This window comes from Mauremys mutica, chromosome 2 (genome assembly GCF_020497125.1).
Source record: "Mauremys mutica isolate MM-2020 ecotype Southern chromosome 2, ASM2049712v1, whole genome shotgun sequence".
NCBI lineage: Eukaryota > Metazoa > Chordata > Testudines > Geoemydidae > Mauremys > Mauremys mutica.
In genome coordinates this window covers 236957300-236979609 of record NC_059073.1, presented here as the reverse complement: position 1 = coordinate 236979609, position 22310 = coordinate 236957300, and the positions used below count along the sequence as shown (strand labels likewise).

The window sequence follows — 22310 nt, the reverse complement described above, 5'->3', positions numbered from 1 at the left end:
AGTATTAAAGGTAATTTTACCATTAGGTCCTATCCAACAAACAGCTAGTTAGGATGAAGGGATCTCATTTGCCATAAGTTCTCTCCAGCGGCACCTTCATGGAGGTCCTAGCATGCAGATTTATTAATTATTATTATCTATTATTTGAGTGAGTGAGGTATAGGGTTTGCCTCCCCTAATCCAAAGGTCTGACCTTCTCCCAGCCAGTCTCTGCTCTTGGCATTTCATGACAATTTTTTCCTTTAACATAAATCTTTTCTTTTATCAGGGACTCTATAACAAAAGCCCCCCTATATGGACTTACCTATGGAATAGCCTTATGTGGAAACTACTTTCTTTATGCAGCAGTCTTCAGATTCGGGGGATGGCTCATTGCTAATTGTTATACAAACTTTGAAAATGTATTTATGTGAGTACACATCAGTCCAAAGGCAGTGATTTCAACACATGGTTATTGTGTATAGTCTAGTTACTGAGGCAATAGTACTAGAGGTCCAACAGTTTAGAACCTGGTGAGGAGTTCAATTCAGGCAGAAGAGTTATTTCTGGGAGAGGAAGCTTGAGACAGGCGTGTTGGCATGTTTGGAGCCTGGCTCAGTTTATTTACTATGGAGAAACTTTTACTGCTGATAGTTCATTGCAGACAACGGGCTTTGTGAAATGCTTCTGTGTGGAGAAATTACATTCCATTAGTCACCCATAAAAATATTGATAGCTGTAAACATCTGTTTCTAATCCTGTGTGTGTAATTTTACTAAGACAAAGTTCTAAAAATGTCACAATTCTCAGATTTATTGATAGTGTTAGGTCTGTTTGTTTTAAATAAGGAAAACAATATTTGTAATGTCTGAACAATAATAAAAAGTCTCTCTTTAGATGAACTGAAAGATGTTTTGTGTTTGGTTTTCAGAGCCCTTTTTTCAGTTCTATTTGGTGTTTCAAATGTTGGCCTGTCCACTTCTTTGGCACCAGATTTCGGCAAAGCTAAAGTTTCTGCCCAACGAATCTTTCAGCTTTTGAATCGGAAACCATTAATTGACAGCTATAGTGAAGAGGGTACAAAACTGGTAAGGCCATTCAGAAAGTCCTTGAAACTAACAAACCTGGTGGTACTGTATTGTCCTTAATTGTATTAATCTTGTTCAATTGCCTTTTGCAATGTCACAAAAGACAGGACCAGACAAGTAGGGTAAAATTTAACAGCAATAACTAAATAATTTTATATTTGCCCTGTACCATTTAATACCTTTTTGCTTGAGAAATTAACAGAATACTTTTAAGTGCAGTTCTGTTTTGAAAAATGACTGGAAGAATGACATTTCATTCACCGGTTCTGTCCGTTGGGTGTATTGTGAGGCCTTTTCTACACTACCAGGGTAAGTTGACCTAACTTACTCTACTCCAGCTACGTGAATATTGTAACTGGGTTCTATGTAGCTTAGGTTGATTTACCGCTGTGTCTTCACTGTGCTGTGTTGACAGGAGATCCTCTCCCATCAACTTACCTTACTCTTCACGTTCCGGTGGAGTACCAGAGTTGATCAGAGAGCACTCTGCTATCAACACCTGCTGAATTAATTGCAGCAGTATCAATCTTCCTGGTAGTAAAGACAAGCCCAGAGTTATAACTGCTTTCTTTAGCAACACAAGTATGTTTTCACTGCTTTTTACTTATGTAAACTAGGCAGCTGTGGGGGAGAGTGAGTTAGATTCTGTTCCTTCTTGTGCATCATCAGCAGACTTGTTTGCTAAGTTCCAGTCAGTTACATCTGTGTAACAGAGAGTCAAGGTGGGTGAGTTGATATCTTTCATTGGACCAAATTCAGTTGGTGAGAGAGACAAGCTGTCAAGCTTACACAGAGCTCTTCTTCAGTTCTGTATAAGCTCGAAAGCTTCACTCTCTCACCAACAGAAGTTGGTCCAATAAAAGATATTAAATCACCCATGTTGACTCTCTAATATCCTAGGACCAGCACGGCTATAACAACACTGCATACAACATTTGAGTAACCTCATTCAAGTCAAAGGGGTTGCACAAGTATTAATGAGGATGTAATTTGGCGTACAGAACCTTTTGTTCCTGGTGATTATACCTGAGATGGAAAGAACCCAGCTTGTCTCTCAAAGTCGAGTGTTGACAGTTAGAAACTATCTTTGTATTTGTAAACTGAACACATTTCATATTGTCTCTCAGTGCTTTCCATAAATGCTTTTACAAGCAGAACCAGCTTTTCAGAAACTTGAAATTCTAGCTTTTGGATAGTAGCCTTGATTCAGAAAAGGACTCAGGCACATACTGTAAGCATGCCAGTAACTCATGTGCACAACTTTAAGTCACACATGTGCTTGACTACTTTCCTGAATCAGCTCCACATGCCCAGACTGCTAATGCTCCCGGGGAAATATCTTCTTGCAGAGAAAGAGGTTAATTGAAAGTGAAACCACTCTGGGCCAAATCCTGATGCCAGTGAAGCAGCTGCCTTTGACTTCAGTGAAGCTAAGATTTGGCCCAAAGAATTTAAACCTTGGAAGTCCAGTTCTCTGGGTGCTGTAAGAGCCCATTGTACTGACAGTGCTGGTATTGTGGTCCTGGAACTGTCCCGTCCCCCAGGCATCAGAGGAGGCTCCCACAGTCTCTCCTAACATCTCCTTCACTCACCCTTGTCTTCAAGTCTTATACACGGAGCTCCCTTCCTACATGAAAGAGCCAATCAGCTACCCTTTCCCTATTCAAACCTACACTTAAAACATAGTTGTCCTTGAAAACTATGAATAATCCACGAAAGTAAAAATGTTTAACCCAATCTGAGATCTGATGTTCACCTTGTACTATGTTCATCCTGTGTACTGTGTGTTGAACTTACACTATTTAGAGAGTGAACTCCCAGGGGCAGGAACTATGTTTTCCACACACAATGATAGTTGTTGCATTACAAGCGGGCCGGATAAAGCACAACAACCAATATGATTGCAAGCTGAATCATTTATTATGTACAATGCATCATATTATATAGACTTCTCCATATTAGCAAACGTCAGACCCACCAACATTACATTGCTGCTGATTGGTTCTTTGTCCGATACACACGCTTTTCACACGCATGGCCCTTTGCTTACTGATTTCCCATTTCCCATGCAACTCATCTGATTTATGGACTTGTTTATCACCTTGAAACCGATCCCAGCTAGGCCACCTGGCGTCTGCCTCCCTCTGGCTACCTCTCAACTTTCTCATAACAACTTTATCTAACTCCTCTGTTCTTGATGTGCTGCTGCTGTAAGTTTCCACCAAGGCAGCATAGGGATGATGTAACCCCACATCTCCCCCTCTTTTCTTATAAAAACATCCAATAAACCTCTCCAAACTACATTGCAAAAGGCATACAAAACAGGGCAAGCAAATAAAAAAACAAAAACAACTCCCAACGCAAATTCCTATATGGAGAAAAAAATAACCCAAGTGGGCCAGCCAAGGCCATTAAGCCAATCCCACAAAGGATTATAATCACGCGTAAGCTTATACATATTATCCTGCAATTGCTAAAGCAACGCATATATAAAATACAAATAATCAAATAAATTCATACAACACACACCTTCAAAATTCTTACAACCATATCCTTGCTTTCCAAGACTATTGGTATGCAAATTTTAATAACCATTCTAAAACAAAAGAATTGGCCAATACAATTTCTCTCTTACTTAAGAAAATGCATTAAACTTTAGCATATCACATTTTTCTTCTAATATATCCAAACACTTTATATTCTAAATTAAATAAAACCAGTATCTGCATTTCAATTTAACCCTTCAGCTTAATTTCAAATCAGACCATCTCATAAAAATATTAAACACAACAATTCTGGCCACAAAACAAACACCACAAAACAAAACATAAAACACAAAACATAATTTTTACTCTATTAATAAATGCATGGTATATAAAATGCTATGCAACTGGCATTAATTTTCTTTAATTATCTAAAAAACAAAAACAAATCTACCCCTACTGGGCAATCAATCATTACTTAAAATATACAAATACCCTTGTTAATTTTAGGCAAAACAGGGGAACATTAATACAGATGCTTTTTGGCTTGCTCTTTACTTTTAACTTCTGGTTTTAAACACTAAAAGAAAACATCATCACTTACAATGCCCGTAAAGCCTAATACAATTTTAATTACATAGCACTATATACATTCTTTAATTAATTTAACAAAATTGTTCATAACCAAACAATTGCAAACTAATTTCTTTCGCCTAAATTTATTTACAAACATTTCAAAAACACCAAAAACTTTTCTCTTTAGCATCTTTACAAAATTCAACTGCTGTTCCCTCTAGCAACCACAGAGTTAAATTTCACTGTGCCTTAAATCACTCCCTTGTTCTCCAACAACCACTTTTCTCAACTGAAATTACCATTTCAAGTATCCTCCTGAATATTTAAAATTCCCATGCTTGTGCTTAACTACCTTTTCTCTCCACTACATCCTCAAAAGTTTTCAACCTGATTTCCAATCTCTGTCTATTGCCTGCCCGCCTGGGCCCGATCCTTTTTTCCTCTCCAAGTTCTCTGTCTATTGCCTGCCCGCCTGGGCCCGATCCTTTTTCCTCTTGCTAAACCATTGCTATCCTGGGCACAACTTGTTCCACTATCAATTTAACTAGGAGAATGGGCTTTTTAACTAGCCCCAAACCTTCTGATATTCTTCTGTGAACAGTTATCTGTACTTTCCCACTGTGGGGGCTACATACTCATGCATGCAACTTTAATTACAGCATCTATTTTCCGCCTATCTCATTTAATATAGGCTACATCTAGTATCAAACAGCCTTGCAACTGCCAATAGTCAGCACATAACACAAGAAATTACAAAAATCAGGTAAGGCTAACAAAAGCACTTTACATAAAGGTACTTTGGGTCACACAGGCCCAAAGCCATCCTCCCGAATTACCTAGATTTATGCCTAGTAACACCAACTCCTCCACCCTTTGAGAATACTCAACAAACTTTTGGCTGAGTTTTCTCAAACTTTAAAAACAAAAAGCAATTAAGCTCTAGAAAGCTGAAATTAGTAACGAGGGGGTAATTAGTTCTACATTCATCCTCCCCATGGACCCGGCAGGATTCGGTATGCGAGAGCCCTCACCCACCCTAACCGGTCCACATGCTGGGGAGGAGCACTGCAAATATTCACACTTCCACCCAGACAGTGTCCAAGTATGTCTCTACAACCCCAGATCAGATGGTACTTCTAATGTATCTATAAGGGCAGTGGGCCATCCTGGTGCTTAAAATCACTCCGAATGGCCATCCGCTGGTCATTCAGGATTTCAAACATACTAGCTCCCACTGCAATGCTTTCTCAGCCTCAGTAATAGCCCATACCATCTCTGCCAGTAGCCTTTGGATTCTAAAACTAATGGCGGAAATGACATGTAACTCACCAACTCCAGCCTGTACTTGGATTAGCGGAGCTCCAACAATAAAAAACTAAATAAGGGCAATATCATTTACAATCCAATTAGGGAGGGCAATACATGCTAAAAAATTTTTCTCCAGAACACAGGGCGCAGCCTGTAAAATAAACCCCAAAATCCAATTAATACCACATTTCTCAGCAGGAGTCCCAAATTTCTTCCTGCCAGTGTACAATTCTTTGTTTCTTCACCAGGGTCAGTTCTCAATGTCCTTTTGGTCAGGAATTTCTGGACTTTGGCAATGTCAATAATGTAAGTGTTTTTTCTTCTTTTCCACCACCGTCGTGGTTCAGCTTCTACGGGGGAAATTATCAGGACATCATCCTATAGTGGTTTTGCTTCTTTCAAAAAAAAATCCAATAACACAATGGGGGCTACAGCGGACAAGGGGGAGGTTAGCCAGTATGTCACCTTGTCCTTTTTTCCTGCTATTTAAAAGCACAATGGAGCTAGAAAAAAAATAGGCCAATCATCAGTAGGAAAATTCTCCTAATGTAAAGGGGTCTTTTTGCAGTAAAAATCATGGGTCCAGGCAGTCAGTCTCCTGGTTCCAAGGAGTGGCAGGGCTGCTAGGATCTTTGGGCAGCTCTTCCATACCTGTGAGAAGAGACAGCTAACACATTCCGTTAGTGCCTGGCAGCGTTTTGCAGCTCTCATTAGCTTTTTGGGCCCAGTCAAGCCCCCCTTTTCCTTGGCTGTCCACCAAGTCTTAGCTGAGCGGCGTGTCCTTGACCGGGGCCAGAAAGATTTCTTCGGTTAACTCATTCTATTCTTTTTCCTTCCCTGCTTGGCTTCTTTTAATCTGTGAATCCTGTGTCAGAACACCCAGCTGTTGCAGCTCATACCGGAGAAGCATAACGGTTTTCTCGGCATTGTCCCAGGCTCAGACCAGCCAGCGTAGGACGCCTTCTCCAGATTCCTGCCAAAACAACTTACTTGCTTGTAGGTCCAAACGACCTCCGGGGCCACGGCACGAGCCTCTGCCTGCACCGTGCACTCCAATGTCTTCCCGTCCAGGGCTCGCTTCCAGCGGAGCACCTCCTCGTCCTGTGCCCGAAGGGCGGTCAGGAGGAGCCTCCCTAGCTCCCCCTCTTTCCTTAATAAGTGAGTCAGTGCAGCAGGGGAAATCTTTTCCCCCTGTCGGTTCATGATGTGCAATAAAAGCTTCTGTGTTATCTTTTCTTCAGCTGATACTGCGGTACTCATATCTTAGCCAGCCGTTTTCCTGTGAGCTCAAACACCTGTGAGCTCAAACGCGCCTCTCTCGGATGCCCAGGAGCCGCTATTCCACAGTACCTCCTGCAGCGGCTGTAACCCGCAGCCGCTCAAACGCGCCTCTCTCGGACGCCCAGGAGCCACTATTCCACGGTACCTCCTGCCGGCTGTAATCCCCGCTTTTCCACTCTCGACGAACGATCCGACTTATTCGAATCGCATCAAGTCGGGGTCACCATTTGTTGCATTACAAGCGGGCCGGATAAAGCACAACAACCAATATGATTGCAAGCTGAATCGTTTATTATGTACAATGCATCATATTATATAGACTTCTCCATATTAGCAAACGTCAGACCCACCAACATTACATTGCTGCAGATTGGTTCTTTGTCCGATACACACGCTTTTCACACGCATGGCCCTTTGCTTACTGATTTCCCATTTCCCATGCAACTCATCTGATTTATGGACTTGTTTATCACCTTGAAACCGATCCCAGCTAGGCCACCTGGCGTCTGCCTCCCTCTGGCTAGCTCTCAACTTTCTCATAACAACTTTATCTAACTCCTCTGTTCTTGATGTGCTGCTGCTGTAAGTTTCCACCAAGGCAGCATAGGGATGATGTAACCCCACAGATAGTGTCTGGATTATATGCATTGATGACATCAAAGATAGGTATTAGGGTTGTTTACTTACCTAAAGTAATGATAGTCCTTGCAAACCAGGCTGAAAAGGAATGACGTAAATGAGAGAGAGAGATGCAGAAAAGAACCACTCAGCAAGGAGGTCCTGTACACAGAAGATACCAATCCAATTTCACTGCATATTTAAGCAACAATAAATTGACAAAAATGCTCTGGGTTTGAAAATGCCATACCATTTCCAACTGACTTGTCAACGCCTTCATTTAAATGACCATACTGAGTTGTGTTTGATGCTTCTGTACAAGATAGACTGGTCTTCTGTCATATACATTTATATTTTCTACTATTTCCAGAGTCAGTTTGATGGCAACATTGAATTCAGGGACATCCATTTTGTATACCCTACAAGACCAGAAGTTCAAGTTTTGCAAGGACTCAACGTGAAGGTTAATAAAGGCCAGACGCTAGCCTTGGTGGGGAGCAGTGGTTGTGGCAAAAGCACATCCATTCAGCTGCTGGAGAGATTTTATGACCCTATGGCAGGACAAGTGGTAAGAAGAGATGTGTGAAGCTGTTAACGCTTAGGGCTTATAAAACTGTTCTTCAAAGTATTTTACAAACATTAAATCATCCGCACAACACCGCTTTGAGGTGGATAAGTGTTGTTACAGGTCCGGGTACAGCAGAGAAGACTTGGGACTTGCTTAAGGTAGAGCTGGGAGTAGAATTTTGGATCTTCTGACTCCACATCCTGGCTCTAGATCACTAGATTGCATCTCTTTATTGATTTACTTGATATATTGGAGGGGACATTAGAATATACTTTCCATAATGTAACCCTTGTCACTAGTCCTCTAGTCATGTTAACATGACACAATTTGAGGTCTAATTCATCACTTGATGAGACTTTTGATGCAAGTCCTATTAATGATGATGGGAGCTCCAAGAAGAATAGCCTAGAGATGGTGAGTCAAAGGGTGTTTGAATAAATGCCCAAAGATGTGGATTCTTGTTGGAGCTCTTCAACCGTCTAGGTCTAAGAAGACCATGAACAGACTTTCTCATGAGATCTCTGGTACCTGACATCATCAGTAAAGATGGAAATTCTGTGGGCACAACTCATTATAGATTGGCAATTCCACATCTATTATGGAAGCTAGAAGGGTAGATGTGCAAAAAAAAAATTCTGAGAAGGAAAGGTTATCTGAGCTTCTTTTGAATTTTCAGAGTTTTGGTTCAGTTCAATTTTGGATGAAAGATCTGATCTATTATTTGATCAGAAGTGGTTTACTGACCACTTTACATTTACTGCAGCTCTAACACAGGTCAGAGGATTTTCACAGATTCGTCTTTTACATTTACATTGTACACCTGAGGAGGAGTATTGCATTCTGCAGGGAATGATTTTTCTCTTTTTCTGTTTCTAGTTTGCAGATGGGTTAGATACTAAGTCTTTGCACTTGCAATGGTTAAGGTCCAAATTGGGTATTGTGTCCCAGGAGCCTATTTTGTTTGACTGCAGCATTGCTGAAAATATCCAGTATGGAGACAACAGTAGGGTTGTCAGTCAGGAGGAAGTTGAAGAGGCAGCTAAAGCAGCAAATATTCACACCTTCATAGAAAATCTCCCAGAGGTAAGAGAAAATGTCTTTCCATTCTCAGTGTGGGGTAAATATTCACAATGACCTATCTAAGCAACTCCCATTGATGCAAAACAATATGCTTTTTCGTTTATTTTCTTGTGTTTACTGTTCTCAAAGAGGAAAATAGGAAGCTGGTGTTTAAAAATGTAACTTGCAATAGGTATTAACACATACGCGGTTGTAATTAGCTAATTCAAATGCAAAATCTGAGCTCCAGTTTTCTTATTTTCCTCTATCACAGTGATGTTATATAACAACTATAAAAGAGACATTCAATTCTTAACTTTGCCAATTCTTTTTCCTTTTTTTGGCTGAAACTTTCTGTAGTTTTAGTCTTATCTGAAAGGTAAAATGTTTCAAGTACATTTTAACCTTCATGTTTGCCATGGACTTAGTTCTCAAAATGGAGAAAGACCTTGGAAAAGCCCAAAGAAATTGGGCTTCCTGTAAAGTTACATGGAATTGAAGACAATTGAAAATTGAAAAAAACCCAATATTTCTTTTTCATTACCACCTAGTTTTTGAAAATGTACTGAGAAGAAAGTTTTGGACGTGTAAGAATTAAAGGTTCACCTCCTGAGTGTGGGTCTCTAGGGCCTTGAAATTATAAAAGTCTCTTGAGATCTATATTTTTAAGTACAGGTGTCTTTGACTAGACACATCAGTGGTTGCACCACTTGGGAATTAGTCTTTTTCTAAGGCTGAAATGAATTTTCATTACAGAGCATTTATCAATATATGTAGCTGTATATATGCATTTTGATTCAAACAGTTAAAATTGTTATAAGATTTTATTATTAAAAACAATTACATTATTATTTATCCTTCATAATGGAAATGCTTAATATGGTACATTATCTGCTATTAAAATATAACTTACTGTTTCTAACTTTCCTTGACAATGAATATTTACTTATACAGAAGTATAATACCCAAGTGGGTGACAAAGGAGCACAACTTTCTGGAGGTCAGAAACAAAGAATAGCAATTGCTCGTGCTCTAGTTCGTAAGCCAGCAGTTCTGCTTCTAGATGAAGCCACATCTGCTCTTGACACAGAAAGCGAAAAGGTTAGTAATATGCATTCTACCATTTGTAATACACACAAAATACCTGGTTCGAATTCTTCACTGCAAGAACACAGGCGCTCCATCTACAATACAATTTTGAAAGTTCCACAGAACAACCCTTAGCTCCCTCTCTGTCTACCGCCTGGTTTTGCAAGGTGTAGAGTGCCTTCAACTCCTGCTGTCTAAATTGGGAGCTGATGGTAGTCAGCAACACTTGGGGCTGGAGACAAAGTGGGATTTTCAGAACTCCTCATTTTTGGCCTGCCTAAGTTCCTTCAAAGTCAGTTATTAAGTCAATGGGACTTTTTTTTTAATGGGTTCACAGTTAGACCAATGCTGAGCACTTTGGAAAATCCCATTCATAATTAGCAACTTTGAGTTTGAGACAGGTGTCTTCAAACAGTTGACTGTGATCTACTAGAGGAGGCCTTGTAAGGCAAGTCACCAGCTCCTTCCTCTTTCCTTCAGCCAGCAGCACTAGCAGCAAAGTGGGTCTTTTTCTGCACTATTTCCTGCTCTGTCTGGGGAAACAGGTGTTGCTACAGAAACCGAGAGGGTTTGTAATGTACTCTGCCAGTAGAACTGCTGGTTGTCAGGACAGAATGGAACAATGAAGAAGCCTCTGTCCGCTTCCCAGTCCTTTGATCCATCTGCATTCAGAGGGTAAGAGGTGACATGTAGGAGCAGCTGGCTTGGAAAAAAGGCTTCAGCAACACCTCCTACCTCTCAGGAGATGTTGTGAAGGGAAGAGAGAGTAATTAAGCTATCCTCTGCTGCTCAGCTGGCTGAGCTTTCTCACTGCATCCACCATCTCCAGGAGAGGGGGCAGACTCCATAGACGAATAAACTGTTCATTTGGATGGGGATGCAGTGGAAGTGAAAAATGCCACCATGCAAACCACCATCCAGTTGTGAGCCAGATGTCAATATCCTGAATTTTGGATTTTTATGGCTATCAAGAAGTGTCTGGCATTGCTGTTACTATCAATGAACATGCAAGTTTGAGTCATGTCTATGTATTTGGCTGGTCTGCTTTCTCCAAACTGATCTAAGTACTGTGCATGTCTAACTGACAAACACCTGGACAAGTGCATATGGCGGGGAGGACAGAGGTGGTTAGTTTCTCTAAATTTGGCGTGTAGTTGGAAACAGACAGCATGCAGTATCAAATATAACACACACATTTGGTAAGTAGCCGCTATCACAGACAATTCATTACACCTCTGCAAATTAGTTGTGTTGGTCCAAACTAGATCCTTATGGACCTCATTCTGCTAGCCTTTGTTCATGAGAGTAGTCTCAATGACTTCAGTGGAATTACTCACACAAATAAAGGTTGTAATATCAGGCCCCTGTGTTTGAGGCCTCCTTCATGCATGGGAAGTCCTGACTCCTAAACCCCAGTGAGGAACACCCAAGTGATAATGTGAACTATAAAGGCAAAGGTGTTACCTATGAAAGGGAAGATTCTCCAAGTAATAGCAAGTTTTTCACTGCATCTGTCTGCAGATTATCCAGAAAGCCTTGGACGATGCCAGGAAGGGTCGAACCTGCATTATTATTGCTCACCGCTTGACGACCGTCCAGAACGCTGATGTCATAGCAGTGATTCATAATGGAAAAGTAGTGGAACAAGGGACGCACAGCCAGCTGCTGGCAAAGGAAGGACATTACTATGCACTTGTAAATGCACAAGTTTCTCATTAACATTAATGTTACAAACTAATCTATTTATATAAATACACACACAACCCACAGATAAATAATATTAATGAGGTCAGGGGCGGCTCCAGGCCCCAGCACACCAAGCGCATGCTTGGGGCGGCATGCCGTGGGGGATGCTCTGCCGGTCGCCGGGAGGGCGGCAGGCAGCTCCGGTGCACCTCCCGCAGGCGTGCCTGTGGAGGGTCCGCTGGTCCAGCGGCTCCGGTGGAGCATCCGCAGGCACGCCTGCGGGAGGTCCACCAGACTCGCGGGACCGGCGACCGGCACAGCGCCCCCCGCTGTGTGCCGCCGTGCTTGGGGCGGCGAAATGGCTAGGGCCGCCCTTGAATGAGGTGCATCTTTACTGAGATGTCTGCAGGTTTAAAACACGTAGTAAAAAACAGAGCAGAGACATTAATTTCTTTGTTGTCTCACAGCTTTAGTGTTACTTAATCCTATTGGTAAAATCCTTTGGGGCGTGTTGGTTAATTGTTCTTTTTTATTTTATCTTCTAAATCTACCCCCTTCCCATAAGCATTCACTATGTTAGGCATTCCTTCAGACTTCTCGGTGAAGACCGAAACAAAGAAGTCATTAAGCATCTCTGCCATTTCTAAGTTTCATGTTACTGTTTCTCTCTCCTCACTAAGCAGTGGCCCTACCCTGTCCTTGGTCTTCCTCTTGCTTCTAATGTATTGACAAAAAGATTTCTTGGAAACCCTTTGCCTTTCTAACCTTGCCCCTGCATTCCTGTGTTGTTTGCCTATATTCATCCTTTGTAATCTGTCCTAGTTTCCATTTTTTATATGACTCCTTTTTATTTTTTAGATCATGCAAGATCTCGTGGTTAATCACAGAATATCAGGGTTGGAGGGGACCTCAGGAAGTCATCTAGTCCAACCTACTGCTCAAAGCAGGACCAATTCCCCAGACAGATTTTTGCCCCAGATCCCTAAAGGGCCCCCTCAAGGATTGAGCCCAAAACCGTGGGTTTAGCAGGCCAATGCTCAAACCACTGAACTATACTCCTGCCATTCCCATTGAACTTTGGAAGATATGAGCATAGACAGAAGCCATCTTTGGCATCCATCACTAAATACACAAGGGAACCGAGCTCTTGCAAGCTAAGAAAGATGGGTCCTTCAACACACCTATTCCTAGTGGATGGGTTTTTTACCTGCTGAAAATATTTAACATGAACCTATAAATATTCAAGGCAACATCTGGGAGTAATTCAGATAATGCTTTTGATTTCTGGAAGTGGTTGGTAAGATAAGGTAGTTTTGAAAAAGCCGAGAACAGTGTATCTGACACACCAAAAGGACACTGAAAAACTGTGCTGCATGTCGTATGAAGTCAATGTTAGGGAGACATTTAAAAAAAAAAGCTGAGTGAAGGTGAGGAAAGGACTACTGCTATGTTGTGTAATGCCCACAAAATCCATTAACCTCTGTGCTTCAGTTTCCCCATCCAAAAAGTATTGCTACCTCACTGGAGAGCCGATGCCAAATTAACCCCATCAAATGAGCCATGTATAGACTCCAGTAGTCCGATGAGCTACTAGAAAAAATTTCATTGGTTCCTGTTATTATTTACTATTTCTATCATGGTAAAGACTATGGACCTCCGAGAGGGATGAGGGCCCCATTGTACTAACAAATAACACAGAGACGCCCTGCCCCAGAGAGCGCAGTCTGACAATATACACCAGATGACTAAATAGACAAACAGGGAAGTACAAAGTAGCTGTAGAGGCAAGTTATTTTATATTATTAATCACAATAGTCTATCTAGTCTAAGATGCTTATAGGACCCACATTACCATAGTACCTGATTGCTTCACAAACTTTAATTTATTTATCTTCACAACACCTCTGAGATGGAATCTGGGGTGCTATGCTGACCAGAGAGAGGTTGTCACCATGTGTCCTACAACCCTGGGTACCTTATAGTGTTTTGCTACTGTAGTTCCCATCCTGGGATGCTCACAACCAGCCTACAAGCATGCAGGTCACACCCTGAAGTGTCTGTGCACTAGGCAACCCTAACTCATCAGCTCTGACCCCAGCACCCTGTCTACCATCCCACAGCCCCACTCAGACTTCCAGCAGCCTTGGTTACAACCAGCAAGATCACCGCAACACACTCCTGGTCCCGAATTTTTCCAAAACGGTGTGCTCTCTATTATCCAGACCTCTCCTGGAGAGTTCAGAGAATTAAAAAGGTCCATTTGTTCTTCTAAAGACCCAAAAGCATATCACAGCTTATTAACTTTAAAGGGAAGGGTGTACTTACTCCAGTTAACACACAATGGAGTTGGTTTATAATAAAAATAAAAGAAATTTTATTAACAATAGGACATAGGTCAAGTGATGCCAACTAAAAGGAATAAAGTTAGAAAGGGTTAGCAGCAAATCAAAGTGAAAACATGCTTCTAAAAGTCTAAACCTTAATCTAGCAAGTTACAGGCTTTGTTCAAGATGGTTTCTCATTCTTCTTCCCAGCCATGGCTGACTTTCCTTCAATCAGGACCTTCCACAAAAGTACAAGGTGCTGGCTTTCCTTGTCTTCTTAGGCTGAAAGATCTTTGCCAAAGCACGTTTCTCATCTATATTCAGTTCCAAAGACTTCACCCCCTCCCCACCCTTGGTTGAAGGACCCCTCTTTCTTAGCTTGCAAGAGCTCGGTTCCTTTGTGTGTCTAGTGATGGATGCCAAAGAAGGCTTCTTTCTATGCCCATATCTTCCAAAGTTCAGTGACTTTGTTTCAAGAGGCAGGATGACCTCATGTTGTTATTTGCTTCCTATGGGCTTCCCATCCCCCTATATGTAACTGGAGTTTCCATTGTTTTGATTCCAGCATGCTTAATTTACACAGGAGACAGGTAAATAGTTGCCTCCTCTCCTGTATGGGAGGGAAACTGTTTCTCCCTGTTTGCCTGCAGAATTTAAAACATAACATCATTAAGTATCCATATGTCCTTAGATAGCGGTAATAGATACATTTCATAATGATATTATCACTAGTGTGTCATTAGCTTTCAGAAAAGACCTTAGTCTATACACTCTTATAATACAGTAATATTGTATACAATCCATTGATTCAATTGCTTATTACTTGAGGTTCCACCGCCTATGTTTCTACACCAGCAGACCTTTAAAATGGATTCTTCTGAAGGTTACCCCTCAAAGTGAAGTTTGTTCAGGTTATGAGGAAGGCAACATGGAGGTACATGCTCTTTCTTCCCTCAATTGTGTTTGCTGAAATGCAAATTGTTCTATTTCCTGCCATCTCCTCCCTCTGCTGTCTTGCTGTAAACTCCCCTGACACACTTTAACCATAATTCCAGCATATATTCATAACTCTCAATACACATTGCAGACACACATCACACAAGAATGTTAATGATCAGGATTAATTAGCTTTCAAATGAAATCTCACAAGACATACTTTGTTCCAAGATTATTATATCAGTGTGTAAAGACTGCAGTGTTTATTGTCACAATGTCTGTGAGGTAGGGAGGTGTTGTTATCTGCATTTTATAAGTGGGGACCTGTGACACAGAGAGGCCAAGTGCCTGGCCCAAGATCACACAGGAAGTCTGTAACAGAGCAGGGACTTAAACCTAGGTCTTCTAAATCCCAGGTAGAGTTCCTAGTCACTAAACCATCCATAGTCTCTAGTAGTCACAGCCGATCATAGGCGCTGACTCCATGGGGGCTCTGGGGCTGCAAGAAACTGTGTGGTTTTTTTTCCTAACTGAAAGAAATTGTTTGCTCATATTCAATTTGTGATCCACTATAACTCTCAGACCCTTTTCCGTAGTATGGCTGCCTTTACATTGTGAAGTTGTATATTTGATTTTTCCTTTGTAAGTGACTTTCCACTTGTCTTTATTGAATTTCATCTTGTTGATTTCAGATCAGTTCTCCAATTTGTCAAGGTCGTTTTGAATTCTTATCTTGTTCTTCAAAGTGCTTGCAACCCTTCTCAGCTTGGTGTCATTCACAAATGTTATAAGCATACTCTCCATTCCATTATCCATGTTGTTAACTAAAATGTTGAATTGTACTGACCCTAGTACAGATAAATCCTCTCATGTTTTAGATAAATCCTCTGTTTGACTGTGAACCATTGATAATTACTTTTTGAGTTTTTTTTCAATCAATTCCGCATCTGCCTTATAGTAATGTCACAGAGCCCACATTTCCCTAGTTTGCTTATCAGACTGTCATATGGGACAGTGTCAAAAGCCTTACTATAATCAAGATTAATTATATTTACTGCTTCCTCCCTATTCAGTAGGCCAGTAATGTTGTCAAAAAAGAAAATTAGGTTGGCCTGATATGATTGTTCTCTTAGCAAATCCATGCAGACTATTACTTAACACCCTATTATCTTCCAGGTGCTTACAAAGTGATTGTTAAATAATTTGTTCCAGTATTTTTCTAGGTATCAAAGTTAGGGTCACTGATCTGTAATTCTCCAGGTCCTCTTTGTTCCCCTTTTAGAGCTAGGTACTATGTTTGCCCTCTCCAGCCCTCTGGGAACTCACCCATTGTCCATGAGTTCTTGAAGACATTGCTCAGGGTTCCTAGATTGCTTCAGTTAGTCCCTTAAGTATATCCTAGGGTGAATTTCATCAGGCCCTGCTGACTTGAATACATCTGACCTCTCTAAATATTCTTTAACCTGTTCTTTCACTATTTTGGCTCGTGTTCCTTCCCCCGATTGTTAATATTAATTATGTTAAGCCTCTGGTCACAGTTACCCTTTTTAGTGAAGACTGAAGCAAAACAGGCATTAAACTTCTCAAGGCTTCTTGAGGTCATCTGTTATTAACTCTCCTTCCCTGCTAAGCAGTGGACCTACACTTTTCTGTGTGTTCCTCTTACTCCTAATGTATTTATAGAATACTAAAGACATATTACATTAAACATTAACATTGTTCAAATTTGACTTGTCTCTCACATGAACAGTCCTAGTTTCTGTAGGGAGGACTCAGTTTCGTTTAGTTGAATGTATGGACACGTGTCTGCTATGATAGTCCAGGCAGGACAGAATCTCCCATTAGACATGAAAGGGGGCAGCGGGAGAGGAGCGCAGCCTCCAGCTGCTATGGTATTCCAGCCGGGACTGAATCTCCAGGAGACAAAGCTTAAAGAAGGGAATGACCGGGAGTCATTCCCATTTTTGCCCAGGTGCCCCCGGCTGACCTCAACGAGGCCAGCCAGGAGCACTCACGGGATGATGATGATGGTTATCAGTCCTATTGGACCGTCTGCCATCGGGGAGGGGAGCGGAGGGAATGCTGTTGTTTAGTGCTGCAGCACCCCATCTACTAGCAGCATCCAGTAGACATGCGGTGACATTGAAAAAAGGTGAGAAACCATTTTTTTTCCCTTTTCTTTCATGGGGAGGGAGGGGGGTAAATTGACGACATATACCCTGAACCACCCGCGACAATGTTTTTGACCCTTCAGGCATTGGGAGCTCAGCCAAGAATGCAAATGCTTTTCGTAGACTGCGGGAACTGTGGGATAGCTCAAGTCCTCAGTTCCCCCTCCCTGCCTCCATGAGCATCCATTAGATTCTTTGGCTTTCCATTACGCTTGTCACGCAGCACTGTGTTGAGTCCCTGTTGTGGCCTCTGTCTATCATAGCATGGAGATTTTTTCAAATGCTTTGGCATTTCATCTTCTGGAATGGAGCTTTGATAGAACAGATTTTTCTCCCCATACAGCAATCAGATCCAGTATCTCCCGTACGGTCAATGCTGGAGCTCTTTTTGGATTTGGGACTGCATGGTCACCCGTGCTGATCGGCGCTCCACACTGGGCAAACAGGAAATGAAATTCAAAAGTTTGCAGGGCTTTTCCTGTCTACCTGGCCAGTGCATCTGAGTTCAGATTGCTGTCCAGAGCGGTCACAATGGTACACTGTGGGATAGCGCCCGGAGGCCAATACCGTCGAATTGCGGCCACATTAACCCTAATCCAACATGGCAATACCGATTTCAGCACTACTCCCCTTGTCGGAGAGGATTACAGATATCGGTATTAAGAACCCTTTATATCAATATAAAGGGCTTCGTTGTGTGGACGGGTTCAGGATTAATTTGGTTTAACGCTGCTAAAATTGGTATAAACGCGGAGTGTAGACCAGGCCTTACAGCCGCTGGAGAAATTACTGTGGTGGCTGTCCACACTACCTTCCTTCTGTCAAAGGTGCATGTTCTCAACAGGAGCACTTCCACCGACTGAAGAGGGGCACTGTGGGGGGCTGAGAGCACGGGCTTCTCACCTCTGGCAGGGAGATCCACACCAGGAGTCTGGTTACCATGCTCCCAAATGGTTAACAGGTTTAGGAATTTGTAATAATTTCTTTGAATTTGTAGGAGCATTGACTGAATAAACCAAGTGACTTCTCCGAATGTAAATTCACCTTGCAAATTGTAGAGTGTATCACATTCACCGAATAGACAGTCACCACACTTTTAGAGCTGCTACTCTCTGCTGTACACCAGTGTCAGATTTTTAAAACATGTTTTGACATATGAAGAAAAATATCCAGATGCAAATAATAGGTTTTTAAAAATATTTTTAAAAACCTTCATCTTACCTTAGCACCTGCAAGGTGGATCCATTCTCTCGCAGCCTTAGAAGTTCTGGTAACTGTGATGTCTCTGAATGTTGAATTCTGGGGCACTGCAGTAGAAATAGACCTGGATATGTAACAATGAAGGATTATAGGTATTTTGGTCCCAATTGTGCCTCCCTTATTGGGTGTAAGGTAGAATCCAAAATAACTAAGAATAATACAGTCCTGAGACATTTTTCAATGAGATTTTGTGAACGCTTCTCTTATTCTTTCTATTTTGGACTTTCAACATACTATATTTTTGGGGGGCTGATTGATTCAAAGAAAAACCCAAACTTTCAAGAATGACTCCTAAGGTCTCTACCCACTTCTATTTTCTTTTTTAAATACCACAGTCAATGGTCTCGTTCACTCATTATTTACAATAAAAATATTGATATTATATGAAACATACACCACACAGGGAAGTGCAAGTGCATCATGTGTTATTATTTCAAGGATGATCATTAAGCACCTGGTTGCACAGCCCTTACTCAGTTTGCCTGAAGGCTTGTTTGTCAGCGTGGAGTAATTGATGGGAATAAGCTGTTCTGCAATAGCTATTCCGGAACAGTTCCCTGCATGAACACTGCATTCCAGAATAAAAATCACCTTATTCTGGAATAGTTACTCCATTCTGGAAGTGCAGTAGTATTCCCGAATAAAACTAGGGTGACCAGATAGCAAATGTGAAAAATTGGGGCAGACGGTGGTGGGTAATAGGAGCCTCTATAAGAAAAAGACTCAAAAATCAGGACTGTCCCTATAAAATTGGGGCATCTGGTCACCCTACATAAAACTGATTTTTATTCCGGAAAGATTAAAAATTGAATTGACTGTAGTGGAAGTATAGTCTTCTTGTTCATATGTGGTTAACTGTTGCCAAATTAGTTCTTTTTCAGAACATGTATTTTATCAATATTCCAGATTTTAGAATACAGCTTTACAGACCATGTTAGCGTTTGCACTATTAACTCCATTCTAAGCAATCTTTACTGAAGTGGCAATCTGCTGCAGGGTGACATTTCAGATTTCAGTAGAGGTGAGGGAGCCCAGCTTTGAGCAAGGGCCCAGGAGCCACTTAGGCCACTATAAACTCTTGGATTGTTGTGAAGTATAAAATGTAAAAAAATCAGACAACTAACTAGAGTTAGAGGTGAATCATCCGCCAAGCTCAGCAAGAATTCATCCAGCACAGGATAGTAGAAACCGGTTTTTATATTTTGTTGACCGCTCTTCAGAACATTATATGCAGACAACTGATCCTGTGTGCCAGAAACAAAGAGCTGTGCCAGCTTGGAGTATATTTTGTTTGTTCTTTGTGGCCTTGCTGGTTTGCAGTGCTGAGATCAACTTTTGCTACTGCCTGAGGGGAAAAGGCAATTTCAGGCTCCTTGGCTATGTTTTCAGCTTCCTCACATAACTCCTTCCATTTGCTTTCAGATGATTTCATTTTTTCAGAAGCAGGAATATTGCTTGCTACTAACTCCAAGGAACTAGATAAATTCCGGATTTAATTTTGCAGCTCTTCTGAAGCACTGTTCAAAATTTGCAGATCTATTCCTTTTTGCTGAGGTTCTTAATTTTTCAAAAATTATTCAGTCTCTCTAGGAGGTCCTTGACATTGCAAAAACAGCTGTTATTAGATTTACAACGAATTTTCTGAAGTGGAAGTCTTGCACCATTTATATCCTAAAACAAAAACAAAAACATATCACTCTCAACTGACCGACTGTAGTGAGGAGGATTGGCCACCCACAGACCCAGATGGGGAGGGGCCCCTCACTGAACCCTGGTGGGCAGAGTCACTCCACGCTCAACCCTCCAGCCGGAAGTCAGTGGGCGGGACAGGAAGTACAAAAGGTGGGCCGGAAAACTCAGTTGAGGCCCAGCTGGTGGTGGAGCCAGACCGTTCCTGCAAGCTTCCAAACTGGGAGGCTGCCACAGACCCTGAAGGAGCTGAGGACTGGCCAGGGCCATTTAGACACCTGAGCACGGAGAAGCTGCAAGCCCTGACAGAGGCCCTCTTCCCCGACAACCAGGATGACCCTCTACAGAGCCAGGTATGCCCTGAGGGAGAGTTGGCCCAGAGGTAGCCGACCCCTGTCTGGCTGCAACGTTGCCAGGAAGTGAGTCAGTGTGTTGCAGTCAGGATCCCCGCTGACCAGTGGCAGACCGCTCTGGCACTGCTAGGGCCCTGAGCCAGGACCTAGCGGAGTGAATGGGCCTGCGTCCCTCCTGCTACCCCAATCCGCGGGTGGCATCTCCCCTTCTCTTACGCAAGACGCCTGCGCTTGTCGGCCCTGCGCTAGAGTTAGGAGGCCCGACTGTTTTGCTGAGCAGCCTGAGTGCAGGTCTGAGCCAGAGCCTCTGTGCTGCCCTGCCCTGCCCAGGTCTGGGCTCTGAAACCATGTTTGTCTTTCAGCCCTAAAAGAAAAAAAAAGAGGGGGGGGTAAATGGAGTTTGAGAAGCTCATTAAATATCTGGCTGAGAGCCAGCAGCAGCTACAGCAACTGGTGCAGCAGCCAGGGGCGCAGCAGCAGCAGTTACTCCTGGAGCTGGGGGCCCAGCACCGAGAGCAATAGCGACGGTGCCTCCAGCAACTCGGGGCCCAATTCTGCAGCGTGTTTAGACCACTTTGTGCTAGTGAAACAGCCAGTTAAGCTGGCGACTGAGGGATTCCTCTTCCTTGGCTGGTAGAGTCCTGGGAGTGGATCTTAAGTCACTCCACTCTGGTCTGCTGCCACAGGGGACGTGGCTGGGAATGTACCCGTGGGGCGACCAGATCACAACAGTAAAATATTGGGACACATTGGGGTGCTGTCAGTCCCGCCCACAGTCCACCCCCGCTCTTCCCATGCTCTTCCCCCACTTTGCCTCAGGTCCCACCCCCACCCTCCTGCTTGACCCTGCCATCGCACCCCTCCTCATCCCCTGGCCAACCGCTGGCTTGCTGCATGCATCCCTCCTCAGTCCCCCACCCGCTGCTCGCCTCCTCCCATCTGCCACTCACCTTCCCACTCCCCTGCCAGAAACCCCCATGCCTGCCCCGAGAACCCCCGCCTGCCACTGGCTCGCCACCCACCTCCTCACCGTCCCACCCACTGCTGGCTCCCTGGCCACTCGCCTCTTCACAGCCCCCCGCCCGCCGCTGGCTCACCTCTCGCGTCTTCACCCCTCCTGCCGCAGATCCCTCTGGCTCCTAGGATCAGGGGCAGCTGAGGGGTCTCCACTTGCTGCGCTCGCCACAAGCATGAGCTCCTTGGCTCCCATTGGCTGGGAAAAGTGCCAATGGGAGCTGCCAGAGCCGCGGAGTGGGGCTGGCTGGCGCCGGCAGCGTGCAGAGAGCCCTCCGCCCCCCTGCCCAACCTCACCCAACCAGACACTAATTGCCAGAGGGCTATTAGGGTACCTCTGGCTCCTAGGGTTGGGTTGGGTTGGGAGGCTGGGTTCAGGGCTCTCTGCTTGCTGCTGGCACTTGCAAGCAGGTGGGTTACTATACGTCCATATTTTCCTGGACGTTTTTAAATATTTAAAAATTCCTCCTGGATGGCGATTTAAGAACTAAAAAGCCGGAGATGTCTGGGAAAATACAGACGTATTGTAACCCTAGGTTTTGTGGACTGTAATATGCACGAGGTCAGACTAGATGATCATGATGGTCCCTTCTGGCCTAAAAGTCTAGGAGTCTATGAGACACCATTCTCTAGCCAACATCTCACCTTCAATCAATCTCGTGATCCACGAAATCCTCATCCTACCAGAACCTGCTATTTGCCTAAGCCTAACCATGAGATCTTTTACCACGACAGCACGTCCTTCTGGAATATGTGGTGCTTTAATCTGAATGCACTGAATGTTTCCTTATACAGAAATATTAACGGGCAATTTAAACTTTTTTAACT

The 22310-nt window shown here is 42.9% G+C and overlaps 1 protein-coding gene across 1 annotated transcript; it reads left to right on the top strand.

Moving 5' to 3' along the window:
* Positions 1 to 399: 399 nt before the first annotated feature.
* Positions 400 to 12181, top strand: LOC123363274 (ATP-dependent translocase ABCB1-like). The gene is made up of 7 exons (XM_045004141.1): positions 400 to 409; positions 877 to 1067; positions 7704 to 7901; positions 8778 to 8984; positions 9915 to 10061; positions 11571 to 11837; positions 12119 to 12181. Exons 1-6 carry the CDS (start codon positions 400 to 402, stop codon positions 11766 to 11768), a joined length of 951 nt encoding a protein of 316 aa, XP_044860076.1. The 3' UTR covers positions 11769 to 11837; positions 12119 to 12181.
* Positions 12182 to 22310: the final 10129 nt, after the last annotated feature.

Coding starts and splice junctions, on each gene's coding strand:
- LOC123363274 (XM_045004141.1), top strand. Junction 7,902..8,777: donor ACCCTATGGCAGGACAAGTG/GTAAGAAGAGAT, acceptor TTCTGTTTCTAG/TTTGCAGATGGGTTAGATAC. Junction 8,985..9,914: donor TCATAGAAAATCTCCCAGAG/GTAAGAGAAAAT, acceptor TTACTTATACAG/AAGTATAATACCCAAGTGGG.